Source organism: Equus caballus, chromosome 29, assembly GCF_041296265.1.
Source record: "Equus caballus isolate H_3958 breed thoroughbred chromosome 29, TB-T2T, whole genome shotgun sequence".
Taxonomy (NCBI): domain Eukaryota; kingdom Metazoa; phylum Chordata; class Mammalia; order Perissodactyla; family Equidae; genus Equus; species Equus caballus.
Window position 1 is genome coordinate 31,543,660 of NC_091712.1, and position 26,180 is coordinate 31,569,839.

The 26,180-nt window shown below is 38.3% G+C and overlaps 1 protein-coding gene across 1 annotated transcript; it reads left to right on the plus strand.

The window, feature by feature from the left end:
• Positions 1 to 110: 110 nt before the first annotated feature.
• CDNF (cerebral dopamine neurotrophic factor) lies at positions 111 to 25,511 on the plus strand. The gene is made up of 4 exons (XM_001498567.5): positions 111 to 440; positions 17,910 to 18,037; positions 19,104 to 19,245; positions 24,214 to 25,511. The coding sequence occupies exons 1-4, from the start codon at positions 326 to 328 to the stop codon at positions 24,390 to 24,392; spliced, it is 564 nt and encodes a 187-aa protein (XP_001498617.3). The 5' UTR covers positions 111 to 325; the 3' UTR covers positions 24,393 to 25,511.
• Positions 25,512 to 26,180: the final 669 nt, after the last annotated feature.

Consider the following 26,180-nt stretch of genomic DNA (forward strand, 5'->3'; position numbering starts at 1 on the left):
TCCCGCCTTCCCCCTCGAGCAGTGGGCGAATAGCTTTAGTGCGTCTCTCTCCGCCCCGCTGGAGCGTCACGGCGCGCGCGATAGAGCGCACGCGCCAGTCGGGGAGGGACAGGAAGGGGCTCCTTCGCCCCACCCCGTTCTTTGCCCCTTTCGTGAGAGCCAATAGAAACTCGGGATTGAGTTGCGTCGTTTGTGCTAGCAACACCCGGCAGATTTTTTCCAACCACGCGGCTCGCTTTCCTGTGTCCCCGCGCAGCCCCCGGCGACAGCTGCGCGGCTGTCGGTGGACGCAGGTGGGCGAGGTGTTTGGGGCTGCGGGCTCAGCATGTGGTGCACGAACCCAGCCGCGATGGTGGCCTTTTGCGCCGGGCTTTGGGTCTTTAACCCGGTGCCAGCGCGGGGCCAGGAGGCCGGGGGGCGGCCAGGGGCCGACTGTGAAGGTGAGCGGTGTGAGACCTGCTTGCATGGCGGCGGCACCGCGCTGCAGCGCAGCTGTTGTGGGCTTTGGCATCTCCCAGCGCTGGCTATAAATAACATGTCACAGAGGAAACGCAGGCCCTATCCCTAGTTTCCGATCGCCTTCGCCCAAGCCTGGGCAAAAGTTCGAGCCAGGCCCGGGATGTGACTATTAATTTAAGCTGCCGCAATCAAAGCTGGGGGGTTTGGATTTGGATTCGATTTTATGCAAACACATCTAGATTCAGACGACTCTGGCGCCAAATTGATTGTGCTGCTCCTAACCGTCGAGACTTGCCTCCCCTTGTGCAGGCGATGTCTTTCAAGTTCAAATTAGTTTGTAACTCCCAAAAGGAAAATAAAACCTGAGAAGTTGTCTGTGATTGAGTTGAGGTAGCTTAAATCAGAGGACATAACTAACATTTATTAGACTTTACAGAGAAAAGTTGCTTTACAAAGGAGATCGTTAACTCCTTAGAATGAGGAGGAACACAAAAGAGTGATTGCTTTTCTGTTCACAGTCTCAGCTGTGGACTTGCAGTCAGAACACGTGGGTCTAGGTCCCAGCAAGCCCTCCGGCTTTGAGGTCACGCTGGCACCTGGTTCTTGCAAAATCAGCGCGATGATACCTACTTCAAAGGGCTGTTAACAAGATCAAAGAAGATAATTAGCTATGCTAGCCCTTTCCTTGTGGACTACTGTAGCACTTACAATGATGTTTCATTCATTGAAATTAGTTTAAATGTATATCCCTCCCATCCTTCCTTGAGCTTGCGAATCTGTCCTTAACAGAAAATTGTAAGGTTCACAATATATGGTGAATGAAGGGATGAGTATAGATTGTACTATAACTAAATAAAGTCTTCATAATTGGAGCCCAGTTTTCTATCAGTCCTGCAATAATGAAACTTTTCATCAGAAATGTAAAATAGTGATGTGATGTTATTTTTAAACTTTTTGTAGATATATTTATGCAACTAAGTTACAATGTTTAAAGATCTCTTATAACTGTGTCCTGTACGTTTAAAGCAGAATATGTGAGGCATGAACAATTGGTTTGATTAGTCCTCAGTAATTTAAATTCCTGGAGGGTCTACCTAAAAACATTTCAGAAGTGTCAAAGCGTCTGGATCAATTAAATGTGAAGCTTATGCCATCTTTTCTGAATTTATTACAGCATATGGTGATTATTAACTTTCATGTCTCACTAACCTGGGAGTATATATCCGTTTGTTAGATACAGAAGTTGTAGAATCACAGTGAAGGAAATAGTAGTTTTAGAATAAGAAGAACTGGATTCTAGATCTGGCTCAATTACTGCTTTTGAACCTCAGCATTAGCCACTTACTATCCCCTCAATTTATATGATTAAAATGCTTTATGTGTGTATATATATACACACACACACACACACACACACACATATATACATATATATATATACACATACATACGTATTTTAGGGCAAAGTTAAAAAAACTGATAGTCCATGAGCCACCTGGGACCTATTGATCAATTTGATGAATTTTATTAAGGTCACAAAGTATTTTGAAAAACACAAATTAATTGGCTACATTTTAAAAGTGGGAAACTTCATATTAAAGAATTCAAATTTCTGGTTTTTCTTGAAAAACCAAGTGACCTGTCAAGACTAGCCCATACGTCCATGTAGTGGGAATTGGCTGTGGCTGCTCCTTTCGGAAAGGACATGTGTTTTCCAGGTTTTGGTTGTTTTTCCTAGACTCAAATTGCTTTCCCCGTTCATTTTACCTGCCTGACCCCTGTGAATATTTAAGTTTCTGAGTCCTGTTGTATGTCACGGGAGACTTACTGAAAAGAATGTAAATGTTTCTGGATCTGTTTAAAAGGATTGTATTATGAGACTATTTTTTAAAACTTTTTAGTTTGAAATAATTATAGATTTGCTCATGGGACTATTTTTAATAAACAAAAACCCACAACACAAATAAAAAGAGTGTGGTTATCTGGTTATAGCAATAAACACATGCCAGGAACTTTAGATTACAGTTTGTTAGGTGATTTATGGTGAGATTATTCTCTTCGTATTTCCATTCTGATCTTGACTTCTCTGTGGCGTGGGACACTGCTGACTTCTTTCTCTTTCAGAAACTTCCGTCTCTTGATGGCTATGACACTGCTGCTTCTTGCCTTTGCTTCCTGTCTCTGTGCCCACTTGTTCATAGTGTCTTTGTGGGCTTCTAATTCTCTAGCCATGGCTTCAATGTTAGAATTTTCCAGAGTTCTGTCTTCTGCACGCCCTTCTCAGTATACACAGTCTTCTGTGCAATCAGAATCGACCTGCCTGTAGTCTGATTAATCCCAAATGTTTATATCCAATTCACCTCCTTTCTAGAGTCCCAGACCTTGCACCCGATTGACTACTGAACATCCCCACTTAGATATCATATACCTTAAATTCAACAGTCATACACCAAGGTCATCAGCTCCTCCCCTTCTCAATCTCCAAAACCTGTTATGCTTCCAGTGTCAGTATCTACCTGGTCAACTAGACTACGCTTCTCTTTTCTCCCTGATCCCCTATGCCCATCAATCATTGTGTCCCTGATTCTACCTTCTTGTTGGCTCTGCTCCTTTCTCCTTCCCCAGCTCCAATGCCTTGTTACAGACTTTCACCATTTTTACCTTCCTTACTGCCAAAACAGCACCCTTCCTGCCACCTTTCTTCCTCCTCTCTAGTCCCCTGGCAGGGTTATCATGTTACTCCCTTACTTAATATCTTTCAGTGGTCTCCCAATTTCCTCTAGGTATCTGCCTCCCCTTCCTGTAGTGTTTAGTAATTGTTTTGGTCACCTCCATGTGTACACTCCTTCAAAGTCAAGACTGTTTCTCTCGCCACATCATCTCCAGCGGCTACCACAGTGTGGGGCGTATAGTAGGGCACTCAGTTTTGTTGAAGGAATGTATGCATACATGCTGCAATAGGATTTTACGTAACTTTTACTGAGTCAAAAGTATATCTTTAAAAGTACAAGTTAGAATTCCCAACTCTCATTATCTAGGTAATATAATGGCAGAGCAACAGTTGAAGTATAAAATCATATGAAGGTGTATTGTGGGAATAGAGTAAGAGCTATGAGGCATTTCAGCACTGGGTTTGTTTTATAGATGAGAATTGGAGGTCACTGCGAGACTAATGATAGTTTCTGCTGACTTGTAGCATTGATTATTGTGGCAGGCATCTCCTTTGCACGCTTAGTATATTTTCTAATTAAACTAAGAAAATACACATTGGCAAATGTCTCATTTTTCATATTTTATCAGTAGCACTTAACACAGCTGATCAGTCAGTTGGTCCCTCCTTTTAACGCTTTCTTCACTTGTCATCCTGGACACGGTCACTCACCCTTTGTTCTCACCCTACCTCACTGGCTGCTCCTCTTAGACTTTTTCTGGTTCTTTCTCATATTCCCAAGTTCTAAACAATAAGTTTCACAAGACTGAGACCTGAAACCATGTCTCTTCTCCACATCTCCTTATTCTCTGGTCCCTTCTCTTAAATACCGTTTGAACGTTGATGACTTACAAATTTATGTATGTAGACCTTACCCCTGAACTCCAGAGTTATGTATCCAGCTGCTTCTCACTGTTTCCAGTTGGATATTGTATTAGTTAGGGTTCTTGAAAGAAGCAGAACCAACAGGAGAGAGAGGGAGAGAGAGATTTATTTTAAGGAATTGCCTCACCTGATTATGGAGACTGAGAAGTCCAAAATTTGCAGTGGGGGCTGGCAGACTGCAGACCTAGGGTAGCTGATGGTACAGATGAAGTCTGAAGGCAGTCTGCTGACGAATTCCCTCTTGCTTGGGAAGGCCAGTTTTTTGTTCTATTCGGAACTTGAACTAATTGGATGGGGCTTACCCACATCATGGAGGACAATCTTCTTTACCCACAATTCACTTATTTAAATGTCAATCTCATTCAAAAACGCCCTCCAAATAGACACAGAAAATTAATCATCACAGATGTCTAGAAGTATCTCAGACTTCACGTGTCAAGACTGGATTCCTGCTTGTCTCCACACACTTGCTTCTCCTGCGGTCTTCCCAGTTGAGCAAACGGCGACTCCATTCTCCGCTTTCTCAGGCCAGAATCCTTAGAGTCATCCTTGACGTCTCTCTCTTTCTCTCTCTCACATGCCACATCCAATCCATTAGCAAATTCTTTTGGCTCTTCCCTCAAAATGTATCCAGAATCCAACCACTTCTCCTCACCTCAGAGCTACCATGCTGGTCCAAGATGTGCAGCTATTTTAAGACCCTCCGAGCTGGTTTCCCTGTTTCCATACTTTCTCTCCTGCCACCTGTTCTTCAGACAGCCTCCAGAGGTATACTTTAAAAATAACATCAGAAGACTGCACTCCTTTACGCAAAACCTATAATGGCTTCCCTTCTCAGAGTAAGACCCAAAGTCCTTACCATGGCTTTGGAGCCGTAGATGACCTGCCTATTTGACCTCATTTCCTGCTTTCCTCCCTTTTACCCACTCTACTTCCACCACACTGGCCCCCTCACTGTTCTTGGACCCACCAGGGATGTTCCTACACCAAAGCCTTTGCACTATTCTTCCCTCTGCCTGGAGAGTTCTTCCCAAGCGGTCCACTTAAGTTGTTCTCTCACTTCCTTAAGGTCTTTGCTCAGATACCTCTTTATCTGACAGGCTGTGCCTTTATCACCCCATTTAGGAAAATACTATTACCTTGTCACCCTCTATCGCCCCTACTATGTTTATTTTTCTTCATAGCCACAAGATACTTTTATTTGTTCACTAGAATGTAATTCCTGAGGATGAAAACTTTGTTTTCTTCATTCTTGAATCTGAGGAATCTAGAATACTGTCTGGCACTTACTAATTGCTCAATAAATATTCGTTAAAACCATGAATGCCTGGCTATTACATTTGGTGTTCTGTTCCTGTTAATAGCATTAGAAACAAATATAACTTCAAACTCTAAGAGATGACGTGACTGGCCCTCCAGCTGAAAACAACTAAAAATGCTGGACAAAATAAAAACATAAAAATATTTTTGAGTGTATGTGCGTAAGGCACACCCAGAGGCCCAAACCAAAGTGAAATTGGGAACCAAAAGAGGTGAAAGGAACCCCAAAGCTGGCTTTTGCCTTGAGGGCATTTGCCTCACAGGTGATCTGAGAGCTTAGGTTTTCATGGCTTTGGTAAAATGAAGAGAATGAAGACAAAGTTCAGGGTCTTCCCAAGTTGGGAGTGCAATAGTGGATCCTCCTGCCAATTAATTTTGAGTCCCAAAGAGCTAGACTTTTATCATAAAAGCTGAACTGGAAATAATCAGGACTCTGCTATCATCTTTAGGGACTAAAAGGAATTGTACTATTTGAACTTTTTACTGAGTAAAAGGAAAAGCAAAAATGTCTCCACACGACTCATAAACACAATCTAGCTCACATATGGGTTGAGGCCCAAATTTACTCTACCTGGCTGATCTGAAACATCTGAAACTGAGAATTTAGTTTAAAGGGGTTTCAAGCAGGGATCAGCAAATGTCAGTCCTCCCTACAAGAATCCACCTTCAATCCAGTCTTCAAAGAATTCCCACAAAGTGCTAAGAAAGAAAGCTCACATTCAGAAAAGCTATAAAGCCACGGGGAAGAAGGGCACCATAAGCAACAGCTAGTTGAGACAAGAGACAGAAGAGGCACACCTGAAAAGGCTTCAGGTATTGGAATTATCAGGCACAGGGTATAAAATATGTTTATTATGTTTAAAGAAATACAGGAAAGGATTGAAAATATGAATAAAGAGCAGGAGGCTATTAAAAATGTGCGACCATATTTGGAAAAGAAACAAAATAGAAATTAATGGATTAACAGCATATTAGACAGAGTTGAGAAAAGAATTAGCAAGTTGAAAGATTGAAGAAATGTCACTAAGAGATTAAGACATAAAAAAATATGAAAGAAAGGAGCAATGAGGATAAAAAGAAAAATTCCAACATAGGTTAATTGGACTTCCAGAATCAGCAGAGAGAGGGTATGCGGAGAGCAAATGAGATAATAGCTCATTCTTTTGAAACTGATGAAAGTCATCAATCCACAGATTTGCAAGTCCAATATACTCCAAAGAGTATAAATAAAAATATCTGATTAATATCTAATCATATCATAGGAGAATTGCAAAACACAAAGGAAAAAAAGAAAAAATCTTAAACACAGCCAGAAAAAAAAAAAAAGACTGATTGCTTTCAAAGGAATGGCAATTAGACAGACAGATGATTCAATAATGAAAGGCAGCAAGTCACACAACTAGTAGGTAGTAAAGCCAGGATTTGGACCCAGAGAGTCTGACTTCAGAGCCCAAGCACTGAGTCACTGCCTATACTGCCTTCTGAGTGTGGTGCTGGAAACTCATTTATTTAAGGCAACGTTAAAAATAAAATTGGAACAATGAAGTAGGATACAAATTATTCAAGAAGTTCTGGCTGTTCTTAAAGTCTTAACTCATTATAACACGTATTACATACCTGGGTAGAAATCTCCCTTAGTCCTGGTAACACCCAATAATCTGGTGTCTTTTTTTTCCTCCAAAATTAAGCTGGACCAGATAGTGGGGACTGACTTCTGTTCTAGAAGGTGTAGATGGAACTATTGAAAATAATGTTCCTATCCCATGGATAGTTTAATAATTCAACAAACCTGATTTTAAACATTTTATCATTATCTTTTTGAAAAAGTTGTAGCTTTTTTTCCTGCAGGTGGCATTGTTATATTTTTCAAATACCATTTTCTCCTTTTGGGTTCTGGCTAATAATTGCTTAATTGAACTATGATTTCACTTAAAAATGTTTAATTCAATTTCATTAATATTGCCAAATATTTTATTGAGCATGTTGGGAGTTTCTGTGATAGTCAAAGATGTTATGATAAGTTTTTAAAATAAATTAGGAGGTATTTCAAACATACAGAAAAATATTTATATGATATATGCTTAGCATCCAGATTAAATGTTAATATATTTGCTACAATTCTCTCTCTCATAAAATAAAATTAGCTGCCTACGTCTGATTCTTTTTCTCTTATCTTTCCCCCCCTTTACAGAGGAAATACTTGTTCTGAAGTAAAGGTATACTTCTCATCTATTTTTTGAGAACCTTTACTATAAATGTATGTATCCACAAATAATCTATGCATTTTCTGTGATCTTAGATCTATAGAAATTGTACATTGTACATATTCATTTGCAACTTTTTCCACTCAACATTATATTTGGGCATTTGTGCATATTGATAACTATAGATGAAGTGCATTCTTTTAAACTCATCTCTAGAATTCCACATTATGAATGAGATACAGTTTATTTATCTATTCTCCCTTTGAAGGGCAGTTAGGTTTTTTTCCCCACTGCTACGTAATTTTAAACAACACTGCTCTGAATATTCTCATACGTGTCCCCTTGAGCACAGGTGTGATAATTTCTCTAGATCATAGAATAAGAATTGCTGAGTCATGGGGTACATATATTATCAACTTAACTTTTTTCTATTGGACTTTGTTTTTCTTACGGATATTTAAGAGTTCGTTTATTCAGTCAAAAAATGCATACTTAACACCTAAGCTAGGTGCCTAGCTGGGGACAGAGCAGTGTGGCTGAAGTGGGAGAGATGACAGAAGCTGGGGGCTGAGAGGCAGTGGAGAGTCAGGTCACCCAGGGCTTTGCAGGACATTGTGGGACTTTGGAGCATCCTCTGAGTGATATGGAAAACCACAGGAAGGTTCTGAGCAGATGAAGCAGCATGCTCTGTCTGTCATTTTCAAAGAATCACGCTGGTTCATATTTTAGGAATCTAGTGGATCAGATTTATAGCAATCTTCTGGCCAAGAAATACTGACAATGCAGGACAAAATATAAAGACATAGTAAAAGAACCAAAGAGCTGAGAAGATACAAAGTTTACGATGGCAAAATTGAAGGGAAAGAAGCCATCCTGAGAGGTAAACTGAGCTTACAGCCCTTTTGCCCTGAGGATATTTGCCAGTCAGAGTAAAGATGATCTTTGCTGAGGAGGACAGAAGTCAAAGCCCAAGATTTGTTTTAAGTGGGGAGTTTGTCTACTAGGAGACTCTTCCTTGTTAGTCTGGAATTCCCAAAGGGTTACTCCATGAGAGTAAGGTTGAACAAGTGATAAACTTAACCCATCCCTATCCAAGGAGGACTATAAGGAAAACTTCCTTGACATTGAGCAGGATAGAAGACAGAAATAGCTACATCTCTGAGAGATTATGACCACAAGAAGTCCCTCACTTGGATTTGCAGCTAAAATTCACATCGGGGGTCCAAAAAACATCAAGCTATCAATTTAGTTTAAAGCACTCCCTGGCTAGTAGCCCCTAGACCTGATAAATACAAACACAAATCTATTACGGAAATAAGGCACCTCCATCTCCACACATATGTTTCAAGAACTATGAGTCTCATGCGGGACAAAATAAGCAAGCACACAAAGAAACAAGGCACCACGGGCAAGAAGCTATAGAAACATCAAAAGCAGAACCGTACGAAGGCTTTAGATATTGAAATTATCGGACCGTAAAACAATTACGTTTAGTGCATTTAAAGATATAAAAGACAGGAAATAGGAAACTCTGAGAAATGCACTAGCAGATTTGAAAAAGAACTAAAGAGAACTTCTAGAAATAAAAGAAAAACTCAAAATTGAAAATGCAATGAACAGATTTACTAGTAGAATATAGAGAGCCATTGATGAGATGGGTGAACTAGAGCCTTACTCCTCGTGGTCCTCGTACCAGCAGCCTTGGCCTCGCCTGGTAGCTTGTTGGAAATGCAGAATCTTGGGCTCCACTCCAGACCTAAAGATTAGAATCTGAATTTTAATAAATGATTTGTATGCACATTAAAGTTGATCTAGGAGGGGACCAGAGATTCTTTATTTATAACAAACTCCCAGGTGATATTTATGCTGTTGGACCAAGAACCACAATCTGAGTACCAATGAACTAGAAGAAAAGTTAGAAGGATTATATGTAATGCAGCACAGAGCAACAAAAGAATGAAAATAAGGAAGAGAGACTAAGGGACATGGAGAATAGAATGAGACAAGCCAACATATGTTTAATTGGAAGGAAAGAAGAAAGAGAATGATGCAGGAGCAATATTTGAAGAGATACTAGCGGAGAATTTGCCAGAACTGAAGAAAGACTCTAATCCACAAATTCAAGAAGTCCAATAATAGATAAAAAGAAACCCACATCTGGGCCAGCCCTGGTGGCCTAGTGGTTAAGTTTGGCACACTTCGCTTTGGCAGCCCAGGTTCAGTTCCCAGGCACGGAGCTGCACCACTCTGCAGTGGCCATGCTGTGGTGCCGGCTCACATACAAACAGGGTACCTTGTTTTACTCTGCTTTGCTTTATTGCACTTCCCAGGTATTGTGGGTTTTTTTCATTTTTTGCTGAGGAAGATTTGCCCTGAGCTAATCTTTCCGTGCCAAGCTTTCTCCACTTTATATGTGGGTTGCTGCCACAGCATGACTGACAAGTGGTGTAGGTCTACGCCCTGGATCTGAACCTGCGAACCTGGCTGCTGAAGTGGAGCATGCTAAACTTAACCACTACAACACCAGGCCAGCCCCAATACTGCGTTTTTTTATAAGACCCTCCCCACTCTGGCAAAAAGATTATGACTTGCTAAAGATGATGGTTAGCATTTTTTAGCAACAAAGTATTTTTTAATTAAGGTATTTACATTGTTTATTCAGACATAATGCTATTGCACACCTAATAGACTACAGTATAGTGTAAACATAACTTTTTATGTGCTGGGAAACCAAAAAATTCACGTGACCTGCTTTATTGCAATATTTGCTTTATTGTGATGGTGTGGAATCAAACCTGCAATATCTCCGAGGTAGGCCTGTACTTAAAATTTATAAATTCCAGAGCCAGCCCTGATGGCCTAGTGGTTAATATTTGGTTCTCACTGTTTCAGTGGCCCAGGTTTGGTTCCCCAGTCATGGAACCACACCACCCGTCTGTCAGTTGCCATGCTGTGGTGGTGGCTCACATAGAAGAACTGGAAGGACTTACATTTTGGATATACAACCATGTACTGGGGCTTTGAGGAGGAAAAAAAGAGAGGAAGACTGGCAACAGATGTCAGTGAATCTTTCCTTGCAAAAAATTTAAAAAATAATATAGCCATTGCAACTCATCCCTCTGGCTCCCCAACATAAAAAATAATTTGTAAATTCCAAAGGAATCAGCTAAAATGATTGAAAGAGAAAGTTTTGAGTTGGGGGGATATGGGGAAGGAAAGGCAAGAGACACTGTTTTTTACAACAAACCTTTTATAACTCATTAACTTTCAACTGGTGGGAGAGGGAGAGAGAAGAAACTTGGAAATCACAAGTATAAAAATTATTTTAGAATTTTTTTTAAAAAGGAGTGGAGAAATGGGATGGTGTTTGGGGTGGGGAGATGTGGGGCTGAGAGAGGTTTTCCTTGTTCTGAAGAAGTGAGAAGTAACAGCATGTTGCAAGCTAATAGGAATGTATCAGGAGAGAGAGAGAGAGGTCAGAAGCACAGGAGCTAGAGTTGATAGGATCTCCTTAGCAAGTGGAAGGGTTGTCACAGTTCATTCATAGAATTAAGGGAGAATATGTAGGTACAGGTGTGGTAGGTGCGGTGGCAAAGCAGGTGAGGGTCCTCTCCTGGTGCTTCTTCTTTTCTCTCAGAGAATGAGGAAGCAAGATCATCAGGTGGGGAGAGGATGGGGTGGAGGTGCTAGACTAAGTCTGAGGAGAGAGCAGCTGTGCAATAGCCATTTTGGGAGTGGAATATAGTGTGAGTGAGGTCAACGTAGTAGGATTGTTGGGCAGCCTTGATGGCTCACTTGAAATTAGCGGTCATAAATTTAAAGTGAGAACAGTGAGCATGACTGTGCTATTTCCTCCAGCCAAGTTTAGGGAGCATAGGTATAAAGTGGATGGACCGTTGGTTTTAACCAGGATTAGGGTTTTGCTGGGTCAGTACAGCAAAGAAGAGAGATGCAAGGGAGATGAATGTGTATGCACAGGACTGATTATATTATTGAACCACAAAATCTAAGCTGGGTAAAGAAGCATGGTGAAAAGGTGGAAGAATTAATGGATTGTATGACCTGGTGGTGTCAGAGAATTGTTGGCACTGGGACCGTAGAGGACATGAGCTGGACAGATGAGGTGATGGACAGATGATGGGATGTTTCAATGGAGATTATGCAGAGGTTAAAGTCATTGTTAATGACTGCACCTAAGGGTTATGACCATAGCGATTTTTCATGTATTCTGGATCTTAATCCTTTGTCAGTTATATAAGTTGTAAATATCTTCCTCTAGTCTGTGGCTTTTCTTTTCTTTTGTTTATGATTTGTTTTGCACCACAAAATGTTTAATTTTGATGTACGCAAATGCATGATCTGTGTCTTGGTATCTTAAGAACTTCTCTATCCTGATATAACAAAGATAATTTCCTATATTTTCTTCTAAAAGTTTTATAGTGATGCTCTTCCCATATGTCGTTATTCACCTGGGATTCATGTTTGTGTGTAGTGTTAGGTAGACGTCTAAGTTTACCTTTTTCTGTTGTAAGTTGTCCTAGTACCATTTATTGACTAGTCCATTTTTCCTTCACTGATTTTTAGCATCACTTCTGTCCTATACCAAGCTCCTCTAGATGTGGTTTTGTTTCTAGACTCACTGTGTTGATCTATTGCTCTTTTGTCTAGATCTGTGCTGGACCTACAGTGTTTTATTTATTTATTTTTTTAAAGATTTTATTTTTTTCCTTTTTCTCCCCAAAGCCCCCCGGTACATAGTTGTGTATTCTTCGTTGTGGGTCCTTCTAGTTGTGGCATGTGGGATGCTGCCTCAGCGTGGTTTGATGAGCAGTGCCATGTCCGCGCCCAGGATTCGAACCAACGAAACACTGGGCGGCCTGCAGCGTAACTCGCGGACTTAACCACTTGGCCAGGGGGCCAGCCCCAAGACCTGCAGTATTTTAAATGCTGTAGCTTTAGAAGTAAGTCTCCATACTGTTAAGGTCCACTCCCCAAACTCCTTTTTCTTCTTCAAATATTTCTTGGCTTTCATTTGCTCTTGTTTTTTTAATACGTATTTTTGGATCAGCTTGTCAAATCTATAAAAATCTTATTGGGATTTTGATTGGAACAACGTTGAATTTATAGATCTACTTAAAAATAAGCGTCCATAATATTGAATCTTCCCATCCATGAACATGGCATCTCTTCCCATTTCTTAGGTCTACTTTTAGGTCTTTTGATAAGGTTTTGTAAGCGTTTCCTTCAAAGTCTTCATATATATATCATTAAATTTATTCCTATTTACCTAGAATTTTTGTCACTATTGTAAATCATATCTTATTTTAAATTTTCAGTTTCTCATTGTTTATTCCTATATTAATCTTATATTCAGCAATTTTGCATAATACTCTCATTATTAAAAATGTACTTCTGACTCTTGGATTTTCTACATAGACAATCATATTATCTGCAAGTCATGGCAATTTTGCTTTTCCCTTTCTAATAGATGTCTTTTGCACTAGCTGAAACAGTGTCCAGTGTCAAATACAAGAGGTGATAAAGGACGGCTTTATTGTTAAGTAGGACGTTTGCTATAGGGTTTGGTAGATATCCTTTATCAAGTTAATGAAGTTCCCTTCTATCTCTAGTTTGCTAATTATCTGTACATGTATTTTTGCTCTAATCCTGGACAGAAATTAGATTTTATCAAATACTTATACATCTATTGAGATGATCATATAATAAATTACATTAATAGATTTTCTAATTTTAAACCATCTTGGCAACTAATGAGATTCTTACTCGGTTATGATTTTTTTTAATGGGCATTTTGTTTTCAAAAGTGAAGTTGACCAATAATTTTTGTCTCCTGTTGTCCTTGCCTGTTTTTGATATCAAGGTTTAATCGATCTCATTAAAAGCTGGGGAGATTTCTTTTCTTTTGTTTTCTCTCCTGTTTTTTTTTCTCTGTGACAGTTTATTTAGGATAGTTTTGGTAACTTGGCCCTTTTCTCTCCAGTAGATTTTTAAACACTGATTCAATTTTTTAAATGATTTTTAGGACTGTTCAAGTTTTTATTTTTGTTTGGATCCATTTTTGTTTGTTATACTATTCTAGGATGTTGTTCATGTTATCTATTTTCTAATTTACTGAAATAAAATTTTTTATGGTGTTTTCTTATGATTTCTAAAGTTTCTATGCTCTCTGTAATGTCTTCCTTTTTATTAAGAATGTTCTATAATTTACATTTTTTACCAAAACGTCATGTCTACAGACAAATTTAAAATGTACATTTTTTTGGGGGGTCTATGTTGAAAAATGTTAGACCCCTCCTCATTCCTCTCTATTTAGTGCCTCCCAAATATATCAGCTGTTTCATCTGAAACCTATTTTTATTAACCTAAATAAATTGCTTAAAATGCTTGTTCTCAGTTTTCCAGTTTTTGATATCTATTACCTTCCTACTATGGAAAATAAAGTTTTAGATCTATTATATCCACTCAGATACATCTCCCCCATTTCACATATGTTTATATCACCATTTTGGGTAAATATCTATTTTACAGTTTACATTGTTGTGCCCATGTAAATACTACTCAATGCTGGGTTATCTAGTGCACCAAGACTTCATCTTTCATGGACATCTTTCTCCCCTTGAATTAATTCTGACCTCAATACTTTCTTTGATTAATGTTTGTTCTAATCATTAATTCATCGCCACATTTTTTTTCTTTTTTTTTGACAACTGAAAATCATCTCTGAACACATTAACTATGTCAGGTATTCTATTCGTTTCATTTTCTTCTTGGTGACATAGTTCCTGGGACTCTGCTCCTGCTTTAATCTGGATGGGCTTCTCTCCAGCTGCTCCATTGCTGTCATCCTTGGGCTCCCTCCCCTGCCATCCTGGGAATTTCCTTTACCTCCTTCCTGTGTTTTAGCCTTTGTTTCCTGGAATCCATGTCAGCCCTTCATTGGTTCATTCCTCTATTTTGGTGAAGACTAGGGTCCTGAAAAACAGTTGATAAGAGTAAAATTTTGAGATCTTGAATGTTGAAAATATCTTTATTTACCTGTACTTTTTAACTAACAGCTTGATTGTCTTATAGAATTCTAGATTGAAAATGTTTTTTCTGTCAGAATTTTGGTGACATTGTCCCATTTTCTTCTACCTTCCAGTGTTAAGAAATCTAATGATATTCTACTTTGTAATTGTTTAATAATAACAATATTAGTACTGTTTTTTTGCTTTCTGCAAAATTGTAGAATCTTTTCTTTTTCACAAGTGTTCTAAAGATTCTTGATTTTTGTGCTTTGGTATTGATATTTTTCAACTATTGGAGGTCTAGCAATCCAAATATTCATGTTTCCAGTAATGGGGATATTTCCTGTATTGTTTCTTTGAAAATTTGCTCTCCTATTATATCTGTCTGGAACTCATATTATTTAGGTATTTGGCCTCCTGAATTTCTTAAATTTTATTACCCATTTTCCACCTCTTTGATTTTTGGTTTACTTTCTGAGGATTTCTTTTTTCAACCTTATCTCCTAAATAAATCCTGTGTTGAGTTTTTTCTTTAATTTTAGCTATCATATTTTTAATTATTGAGAATTCTTACTTGTTCTTTGGTTGACTGTATATTATTTGATTTATCACTTGACAATTCTTTAACTTATCACTTTTTTCTTGCTAGGTACTTGTCTATTTTTACCAGCTGTTGGGTTTATTGATCTTTATTTTTTCTAATTAATTAATTTCTTTTGTTTTATTATTTAATATCTTCTACATTCTTTTGGTTTATATAGTTATACTTTTTGAAACTTCTTGAGTTGAATGCTCACTCATTAATTTCCCATTTTTTTCTTTTGAAAGGTATACATTTGATGTTATGAATTGCCTTCTATGTACTGCCTTAGCTGCATTCCTTAAGTTTTATATATAATACTTTGATTGGAATTAAGTATTAAAAGTTGCGCATTTCCATTACTACATTTTCTTTGACCCATGGGTTAGTTGGAAGTGTGTATTTGAAAGTTTCCAGGCATCTGGGGAGCAGACACTGGGTGGATCATTATTATTTGCGTTACTAGTTTCTAATTATGTTCAGAGAATGTGGTCTGTTTCATACAGGGTTTTTGGTACTTCTTGAGATTTGCATTTTGGCTTAATATCTGGAAAATTTAAGGAAATATTCAATATTTTCTTGAAAAGAATGAGAATTCTCTAATTTAGAGGAGAAGGGTTCCATATATGTTTTAGGTCAAGCTTGTGAATAGTCTTGTTCAAATCTTTAATGCCCTTATTAACTTTTGGTCGATTTGATCAAATAATGGATGAAAGGGTGTTAAATCACCCTTGTTGTGAATTTGTCGATTTCTTCCTATAATTCTATTAGAGTTTTCTATATTATTAGGCTTTGTCATTGGCTGTATACTAGTTCAATTTTTTTTGTATTTCTGGTGAATAGTCCATTTTATGATTAGTAGTGACTTTTGTTATCCCCAATAATGCTTTATATAGCTAAACCAGATTTTGGTTAGCATTTTCCTGGCATATCTTTTCATTTTTAAATTTCTTAATTTTGTTGTTGCTGTTTGTTTTTTCAACCCCTTTCTGTAGTCTCACACTTTTTATGTAATGCCTATAAGTAGCATGTAGTTGGATTTTTGATAGTTATGTTAAAAATATAAGCTCAAGTTTAATATATTTATGTATATTATGATTAATGATATATTTGGATTTATTTCTCCCACTTAATTTTGTCAGTTTATAGAAAATCTTATTGTGCTGTTTCTTTCTCTTTTTTCCCCTTTCCTGCCTTCGAGTAGACTGACAATGTTTTAAAAATCCCTCCCCATGCCCTTCACCAATATTGACCTAGCAGCAATCTATTTATATTTTTTAGTTATTACCCTTACGTTTTTAACATGCTTAACTGGCTAAAAATTAATATGACAACAGTAATGTTTCCCTACCTTCCTCTACGATGATGAAGGATCTTGGGAAGCTGAACTTGAATTCTCCTTTATTTCCCATCTTATGTTTTAGGATTGTCTTTATTTTCGTTTTACCTTATGTTTGTACTCCTACATGTTCATTATTATTGTTTATATAGTTTATTTGTATTTAGATTTTTCTCCCATGTGCCATTTTCTTTTCTCACCATCACTTCTTATAACCTGATCCTCCTTTCTGGATTTTGTCCCCTTCTTCCTGAAGTGCATCCTTCAGTAATTCTATAGTGCTTGGTATATAGAAAGTAATCAATAAATCCTTATTCATTGAATAAATTAATTTAATCAACGAGCATAGTTTAAATTACTTTAGGTATCTAGTTTGTGTATTCGAGTGACTTGTAGATCTTGCCTCATTTATCAGACAGATAGACAAGACACCTGATTATTGGAGCATTGGGGACAGAGCACATTACCTGGGTTTAGTTAATACCATGAATCAAGAGGAAGGATAGAGAGAACCAAGGGCCTGAGCACCCTCCTCTCTTCCCTGCTATGTTTCTGTAGAGGTCTCTTTCTAATATCAGGGCTGTTGTTTGCAAGCATAAGCCTCTCTGCTTGCGAGGGCTAGACACTTGCCCAATTGGGAAAGCAATGTGGGAAGGCAGGCTCCTCCTACTGCAGAGTAATCTAATGGATGAGAGTGTGGGCCCAGAGTCAGACCACCTGGGATCTAGTTCCCTCATTACCACTCACTGGGCACATCAATTGGCCTCTCTTTGACTAAGTTTCTTCATCTGTAAAATGAGGGTAGGAATGTATCTGTGTTGCAGCTCCGTTGTGAGTATTGAATGAGTTAATAAAGATAAAGAGCTTAGAACAGTACCAGCACCTGTAAGCACCCAACAGATGTGAGCTACGTTTGTTGTTATTGCCTGTGCCTCTCTTGAGCTCCATCTCTTCCCTTGCTCTGGACCCCGGAATTGAATATGATTGCTCAAATTGGTATTTCATTTCAGGTTCATGGTGATGGAACATATAGACACAGGCAGACTACCAAGAGGCCTCATTCAAGATACATATTCAGATTTTACTCTGTGCTTTAAGCTGTCCCAAGCATCATATCCCATAGAAAGCCATATTTTCTTTTAGGGTTAGCCAAATTTCATAGGAAAGTTCTCATTTTAGGTGGAACTTAGTTCCAAAGATTGATTGATTCAATAAGCTCATATTACTCAAGGCCCCAATGGCCTGAAACCATTCTTGCTTATTATTTGAATCCGTTGTCACAATTTGTTGAATCATGCTTAATTTTTTATTTGGTGAGTGGAACATATATGCAGGTGTAGGGGTGGTTATATTGTACATAAATACATTTTTTTGTTCCTTCTAGTATGTAAGGAATTCTTGAACCGATTTTATAACTCCTTAATAACCAGAGGAGTCAGCTTTTCTCTGGACACCATAGAAAAAGAATTGATCGACTTTTGCTTGGATGTCAAAGGAAAAGAACACCGCCTGGTATGGTCAATTTTCACCTTTCATTTTTCCCTTGTGCTTGAAGAAAACTGCTAATAGTTTCATTTCTCATCTTGGACTTAACGTTCTCCTGTTTAGATGCCTGCCTCAAGCATGTTCATTGTAAACAGCAAGCAGAAATTAAGCTTTCAGTGAAATGTGGTCATGTGCATATTCATCTAGAATGTATCTGGTTTCATTTTGCTTTCTGAATAAACTACAGGCTGCCAATTCCATGTTTTCCTAAATGAAATTATACAATTGAATTCCTAATGAGAATTTACGGTCTGAGTTAAGAGTGGTAGACTTTTCGTTTCTTACCAAAACAGTCAAGCCTATCGAAACATTTCATATCATTATTTATACATAACTAAGGAAGTATCTGTATTTTGTGGTAACAGTGTTTCATGAGTAAACGTAGATGACTTGTTTCAATATACTGTTTTACGTCACTAAAGACAATTTTAGGCCAATTCATGTTGCCTAAAATTGTCCTGTTCAATTTTCTGGTTAAATTTGCATTGTTGACTGTGCACCACTGACACATTTGTGAAACTCTTGGCATTTATTTGTGCCATTAAGTTTTATATTTTTAATCGTAAAATGCTAGGTCAGGTAGCTTAAAAGGCAGTATAGTGTGACGGAAAAGGGCAAGGATTCTAGAACCAAATGCTAGATTTTTGAATTCCATCTCTTTTACTTGCTACTGGGGTGACCTCCAGTTGGCTTGGGTATAAAATGGGGATGATAATAGCGCTTACTTCATAGGATTGTTGTGAGAAATAAGTTCATAACTTTAAAACCCTGAGACCAGTGCCTGGCACAGAGAAAGACTTAGCAAATGTTGGTTCTTCTGATTAGTCTTGGAGCATCACGTAGATTGTAGAGCACTTCTAATTAGGATGATCATGGGAATGGAGTCATTTGTTTCCTGGTGTCTTAGTCAGCAGGGGTTAAAATTGAATAGCTGGGCCACAAAAACTAGGTTAACCTCTTTCTTGCTTCTTGAAACTACATAACTTGCTTTTTTCAGTGTCTGGGACACTAAATTTTCTCCATTCTCCTTCAGTGCTATTATCTAGGAGCAACAAAAGATGCAGCCACCAAGATCCTAAGCGAGGTCATACGCCCAATGAGTGTGCATATGCCTGCAGTGAAAATTTGTGAGAAGCTGAAGAAGATGGACAGCCAGATCTGTGAGCTGAAATACGGTATAATGGAGTCCAGTGTTTTCCCCCCAAATGTCCAAAGTATCGCCTATTCGATAAACATAGGCTGTGTTTCTAAAAAGTCAGTTTTAGAAGGAAAGGAATTCTCCATTTGCAAACAAGTTGCTGGGCTGCTGAATGGTGAGTGCCATTGGAGCTTCTTTTGGGGAAGAGAAATGAATACTGGCACAACCAGCATTAGGTAAAACTGTCAACCCAAATAGCAAAATTCAAACTCTTAAATTACCAAGGCAATGTTGACCATGTACGTCAAGGAAAGATTCAAAAGATCAAGTGAGCAGCTGCTCATAACGATTTGGCTTTTGGTAACCTCTTAACACAAAAGATTCAAAGGTGGTGTAAGGACTTTGAAGTTTTAAATGTGACCATATCTTTCTTCCTAGATTTGTCTGTCATTCTGCCAGTTTTAAATGTTAGGAAATAGGTTATTCACATCAAATCAGGTTTTCCCTGATGAAATAGCTGTATCAAGGGTGCCCAAAATAAAAAAGCAAGGAAAGGAAGGGGATGTCCTATTTAAAATATTATCTTTGGCCATGTAAATTTCACATACATAGAGCTATTCTTACACTGAGAATTTGCATCTGGGCCGGCCTTTGGGGTAGATTGATTAGGTATGATACAAGGCTGGGGGATGCCTCCCTAAGCCCATCCTTAGCACCTGAAATTCCACCAGAAAAGACCCATTTGTTGCTCGCTTGCTTGCTTGCTTTCCTGTTTTTTTGAGGAACATTAACCCTGAGCTAACGTCAGCTGCCAATCCTCCTCTTTTTGCTCAGGAAGATTGGCCCTGAGCTAACATCTGTGCCCATGTTCCTCTACTTTATATATCAGACACCTGCCACAGCATGGCTTGATGAGCGGTGCTAGGTGCGCACCCAGGATTCCAACCGGCAAACCCTGGGCTGCTGAAGCAGTGCGTGCAAACTTAACCGGTATGCCTCTGGGCCGGCTCTAGACCCATTTCTTTTGCTTAAGCCATTATTTTATGTTACATACCCGTAGTACTGTAAACTACCTAAGTAATTAGCACCCAACTCTGAATTATTTTAGTCTGATTTTCCAACATAGCTGTGTAATATGCTGATGCACTATAGCCATATAGCTGGCTTTAAATAAATTTAAAGCTGGAAGATACCAAAGACAACCTGTTTCCCAATTTGCCAAGGGCGGGCCCTAACTTCCAGGCTAGTAATTATGGGGCATGCATCTCTTTTATTGGCTTCCCAGGAATGAAGTAGAGGCAGGAACCACTGACTCCATATAAACAATATTCACAAAAGGGACAAACCTGTACTGATTCTTTCATCGAACAAATTTATTTTGAGTAACATCTACTATGTGCCAAGGGTCTTACTGGGCTCCTTGAATAACAGAAAAATTAATCAGATATTATTGAGAAAAAATGAACACTTACTAATGTTTTGGCAATGCTGGCCACTAGAGGCCCTTGGGGAGCCATGAGCTAGGTTGGTGTCGACCTTTTCCTTGCAGTTTTAAGGTATCATAGAAATTTTCCCCCTTTTAAAATTAATGGCAGGTGCCAAGTTCTCTGGAAAAACTCAAAGAAACTATCGATACTTGCAAGAAAGTATTTTTCTCCTTCAACGGTTTATCTTGAATAGAACACTAGTTCTAACTTCTTCTTCCCAGCTTGTTGTTGGCAGGAAAGTTGAGACTGAACAGGGGCCTACGAGCTGTAGGATATTAATAATCTGGGCTATAAAAGCTTCTGCTTTTAAAGGGAGCCTGTCAAGTAAGCCATGAAATTAACCAACAAGATAAGTGTAGATTCGGATTATGTTTTCAATTAGGAAGTTGTCATTTGGTTTTTGACCTGAAAGTTCTTGCTTGCTCTGTTTTTAAAAGAATAGAGATCACTGTAAAAAGGTAAGGGTCTCTGGAGCACAGAGTGCAGCTGACGCTCGAAATAAAAAAAAGGCTTTAAAATTCAACTTTTATTTATTTATTTCCAGCTTTATTGAGATACAATTGACATAGAACATTGTGTAAGTTTAAGGTGTACAATGTGTTGATTTGATACACTTATATATTGCAAAATAATTACCACCATGGCATTAGCTAACACCTCCATCATCACATCATTACCATTTCTTTTTTGTGATGAGAAGATTTAAGATTTACTCTCTCAGCAACTTTCAAACATATAATACAATATTATTAACCATAATCATCATGCTGTATATTAGATGCCCAGAACCTATTCATCTGACAACTGGAAGTTTGTACCCTTTTGCCAACATCTCCCATTTCTCCCACCCCCTTGTCCCCGGCAACTGCCATTCTACTCTTTGTTTCCATGAGTTCAGTTTTTTTGATTCTATGTATAAGTGATATCATACAGTATTTGTCTTGCTCTGTCTGACTTATTTCACTTAGCTTAATGTCCTCAAGAGTCTATCCATATTGTTGCAAATGGCAGATTTTCTTCTTTCTCATGGCTGAATAAAATATTCCATTGCGTATATATACCACATCTTCTTTATCCATTCAATTGTTGATGGACTCTTAGGTTATTTCCATATCCTTGCTATTGTGAATCATGCTGCAATGAACATGGGAGTGCAGCTCCCTCTTCAATATCCTGTTTTCCTTTCCTTTGGATATATACCAAGAAGTGGGATTGCTGGATCACGTGGTAATTCTACTTTTAATTTTTTAAGGAACTTCCAAACTGTTTTCCATAGTGGCTGTACCAATTTGCATTGGTACAAGGGTTACCTTTTCTCCACATCATCTTCAACACTTGTCTCTTGTGTTTTTGATGAAAGCCATTCTAACAAGTGTGAGATAATATCTCATTGTGGTTTGATTTATATTTCCCTGATAATTGGTGATGTTGGGCACCTTTTCATGTACCTGTTGGCCATTTGTATGTCTTCTTTGGAGAAATGTCTATTCACTTCCTGTGCCCATTTTTTAATTAGATTGTTTGGATTTTTTTTGCTATTGAATTGTATGAGGTCTTTATATAGTTTAGACATTAGTCCCTTATCAGATATATTATTTGCAAATATTTTCTCCCATTCATTTTGTCCATGGTTTCTTTTGCTGTACAGGAGCTTTTTAGTTTGATGTAGTCCCACTTGTTAATTTTTGTTTTGTTACTTGTACTTTTGATGTCGTAGCCAAAAATTCGTTGTTGAGACCAACGTTAAGGATCTTTTTTCCTGTATTTTATTCTGGGATTTTTTTTAGGCCTTACATTTAACTCTTTAATCCATTTCAAGTGAATTTTTTTCAGTAGTATAAGATAGGGGTCCAGTTTCCTTCTTCTGCATGTGGTTATCCAGTTTTCCAAACACTCTTTATTGAAGATACTATTCTTTCCCCGTTGAGTATTCTTGACTCCTTTGTCCGATATTAGTTGTCCACATAAGCAAGGTTTATTTTTGGGTTCTCTATTCTGTTCCATTGGTCTGTGTGTTTGTTTTTATGACAGTACCATGCTGTTTTGATTAGTATAGTTTTGTAATATAGTCTGAAATCAGGAAGTGTGATGCCTCCAGCTTTGTTCTTCTTTCTTAGGATTGCTTTGGCTGTGAGGGGTCTTTTGTGGCTCCATACAAATTGAGATTTTCTGCTTTTGTAAAAAATGCCATTGAAATTTTGATAGGGATTGCATTGAATCTGTAGATGGCTTTGGGTAGTATGGACATTTCAATAATATTAATTCTTCTGATGCATGAACATGGGATATCTTTCCCCTTGTGTCCTCTTCAATTTCTTTCATCAAAGTCTTATAGTTTTTAGTGTATAGATCTTTCACCTCCTTGGTTAAATTTATTCCTAGGTATAAAATTCACTTTTGAATTAGAGTATGCTTATTGCAAATGCTTGATAAGTCACTTGACAATGATGTTAGGTTGTTAAAAGGTTTTAAATGCTACATTCCATTATGCAGGGAAAAAAAGGGAAAGGACTCTGCACGAGAAGTCCTGGGCTGCCACTAATTGTTTAATAAGTAAACTTAAATGTTGTCTCCATGTTCAAACAGACACCTGGTCTTGAGGAAGGAGAAGGAGACTTTCCTTTGAAAGAGGAAAATTGCCCCTTTCTGATAGGGAAATTGCAATCATGAGTGTATTATAGATGAGCTTAATTTTTCTTCTATTTTTGGGCTTGGCAATAGAGAAGTAGCTGAGTTCTTGACATTCTCTGCAGATAATCTGTAAACAGGAAAAGAGTAGCTTTGTTAGAGGAGTTAGATGTTGGTGATGGGTATTGCTGGCAACGATGTTAGGAGCCAGATTGGCTGGCACCAAAGCCCCAGCATTAGAGAAGTTGGTGTCCCCTAAAAGACTGTAAACAAATCCTCTGATAATACAGTAATCCCAGCAGGGGGGATCAGGTGAGTTTAAGCAGAGATCTGAAACAATTGAGGATCAGTGAGAATGCTCCTAATCTTATTCACGTTTGAGTTTCTTTAAATTTGTGTTTAAAAACCCAATAGTGCTTTGTAATATGTATGCTCATCTGTTTCACTGCAGACATATCTTTGTATAAAAAGTGAACCATAACTTTCTAGTTAATTACTATCTATGGTTTTCAGTTGGCCACACACAAGGCCCTTCCAAGGCATTGCCTTTTATCACTTCCCTTCTTTTTGCCTTATCAGTAGCAATGAGGAAGCAGTGCTGTTCATTTTAGCCCTGGAGTGGTAGCAAACACTGCAAAGATACAGAGGCCCCTGTTCTGAAGCAAGTCTAATTCCGCGGAGAGAAATCTGATAGAACATGAATTCTCCCAATAGCTTTGTATGTCCCACATTTCCCTTATGTATGTCTTGGTTTTCATAGAAATTGGAACTATTCCCCACTTCGGATCATAGGGCAATCAGCACCAAGATAACTAACACCATTTGCCTTTCTACATTTTCATACTTGTTTTCGTTTTTTAAAAACTGTGCTTTCCCTTTTTGTCATTTAGAAAAGAAACTGGACTTGGCCTCAGTGGACCTGTCGAAGATGAGAGTAGCAGAGCTGAAACAGATACTGAACAGTTGGGGAGAAGAATGCAGGGCCTGCGCAGAAAAATCCGACTACGTGAATCTGATCAAAGAACTGGCACCCAAGTATGCAGCGATGCACCCCAAAACAGAACTCTGACCCTTGGAGGCCAGTGCACCATTGATTGTAATGTGAGACAAAATGACCCTCTAGGATGTGGACGTGTTGGTTAAGAATAACCAGGAGTTGCGCTGTGTATGGTCACATACTTTTTGTTTTCATGCTACACCTCAGCATTGGCTACTTGGGTTTATAAGTAAAACTGTTAATATTAGTGGTATCTCACATTTAGGGTAGTAAAACCTAAAAGTGCCTTTCTCATAATTTTCTTGTAAGAACTGTGTGAATTATCATTACCTATCTCCTAAAACTGGGAAAAATGAACCACTGAAAAGTTGTTGGAGTAAATGGATCCTAAGAAGGAAGAGAGCGCTCGGAGGCCCTTTCCATGCACTAATTTTTAATTAAATATATTGGATTAGGACAAAAGAAACAACATTTAGCTTCTCGAACTCCGAACTTGAACCCAAAATAAGAATCTGGCATAATCAAAAGTTTTTTAATTAGTAAACTTTGTATTTTTAAGTGCGGATCACTCTACGCTCTAGCCGTCTTTTGGTGTCAGAAATGGAAGGACAGGAGGCACCACGTGAAATTAGTGTTTCCTGTATGAAGAAAACCTATTTAAAATCTGTATAAAACTACTTAAAGAAAATAGATCACTAATCCACATAAGCATAGCCAATGTCTTAGCAAACTGTATCAACACTTATACTGTTAACTGAACCCAACTCAATGTCTTGACCCTCCTTCCTATCCTAGCAGTCAAGCTGTTGATAGAAGATTAAAGCGTGTTAGGAGCACCTGGAGGCAACATGGGCTGTATAGTTCTTAATGTTATTTTATCAGCTTTAAATTGTAAAATCACTTTTGACTCATTTTCTGGCCACCTGAGAATAAGAAACCCACTGCAGAAGTGGCTGCCTATGCATGGCCGGTGGAGGTGGGGAACCATAGCAGAGCAGTTTGAGAGAACTTTCTGGGGTGATGGGAATGTCCCATATCTTGATTGGGGTGGCAGTTATGTGGGTGAATATGATCATCACACTCATCCAGTAGGATAATTAAGATCTGGGCATTTTATTGTGTGTAAATTGTATCTAAAAAACTGCTGTAGAAAGATTATTTGAAAATTAACTAAAATGAATTGATTCAAAACATCTTGCGTGTTTAAAGAATGGCGCTTACCAACTGGAGTCCTTTTGGGGAGTGGAGGAGAAATTTTCCAGACTGAGAGTATACATGGCAAGCATAATTTCCACTTTTTTTTTTGAGGAAGATTAGCTTTGAGCTAACATCAGTGCCCATCTTCCTCTACTTTATATGTGGGACGCCTACCACAGCATGGCTTGCCAAGCAGTGCCATGTCTGCACCCGGGATCTGAGCTGGCGAACCCCAGGCTGCCGAAGTGGAACATGCGCACTTAACCGCTGCACCACCAGGCTGTCCCCCTAATTTTCACTTTTAAATGCTGTACAGGTAAACGAATTTTCCATTGGGTGGTTGGGATGTAACAGAACTTGTCAGAGAATTAGCAGTTAGTAACCTAAAAATGAGAATTAAAAAGCTTTGTTGTAATGAACAGCCAAAAGGGTGATTGTTTCCGGATTTTGGTAGCTTGATCATTATGTGCAAAGCACTCTATTTGGAATTATATCCTTAAAAGCCCAAAGTTAGGTTTTTTACTGTTTATAATCTTCATGTTTGTTTTCCTTTAGTGCATTTTTTAACCTATTAAGAAACTCATTTAAAAATAGTATGTTTGATGTCTGATCTCAGAATCAGGTCATATGTCTCAGGGTTATTTTTTCAGACTATAAATCTAG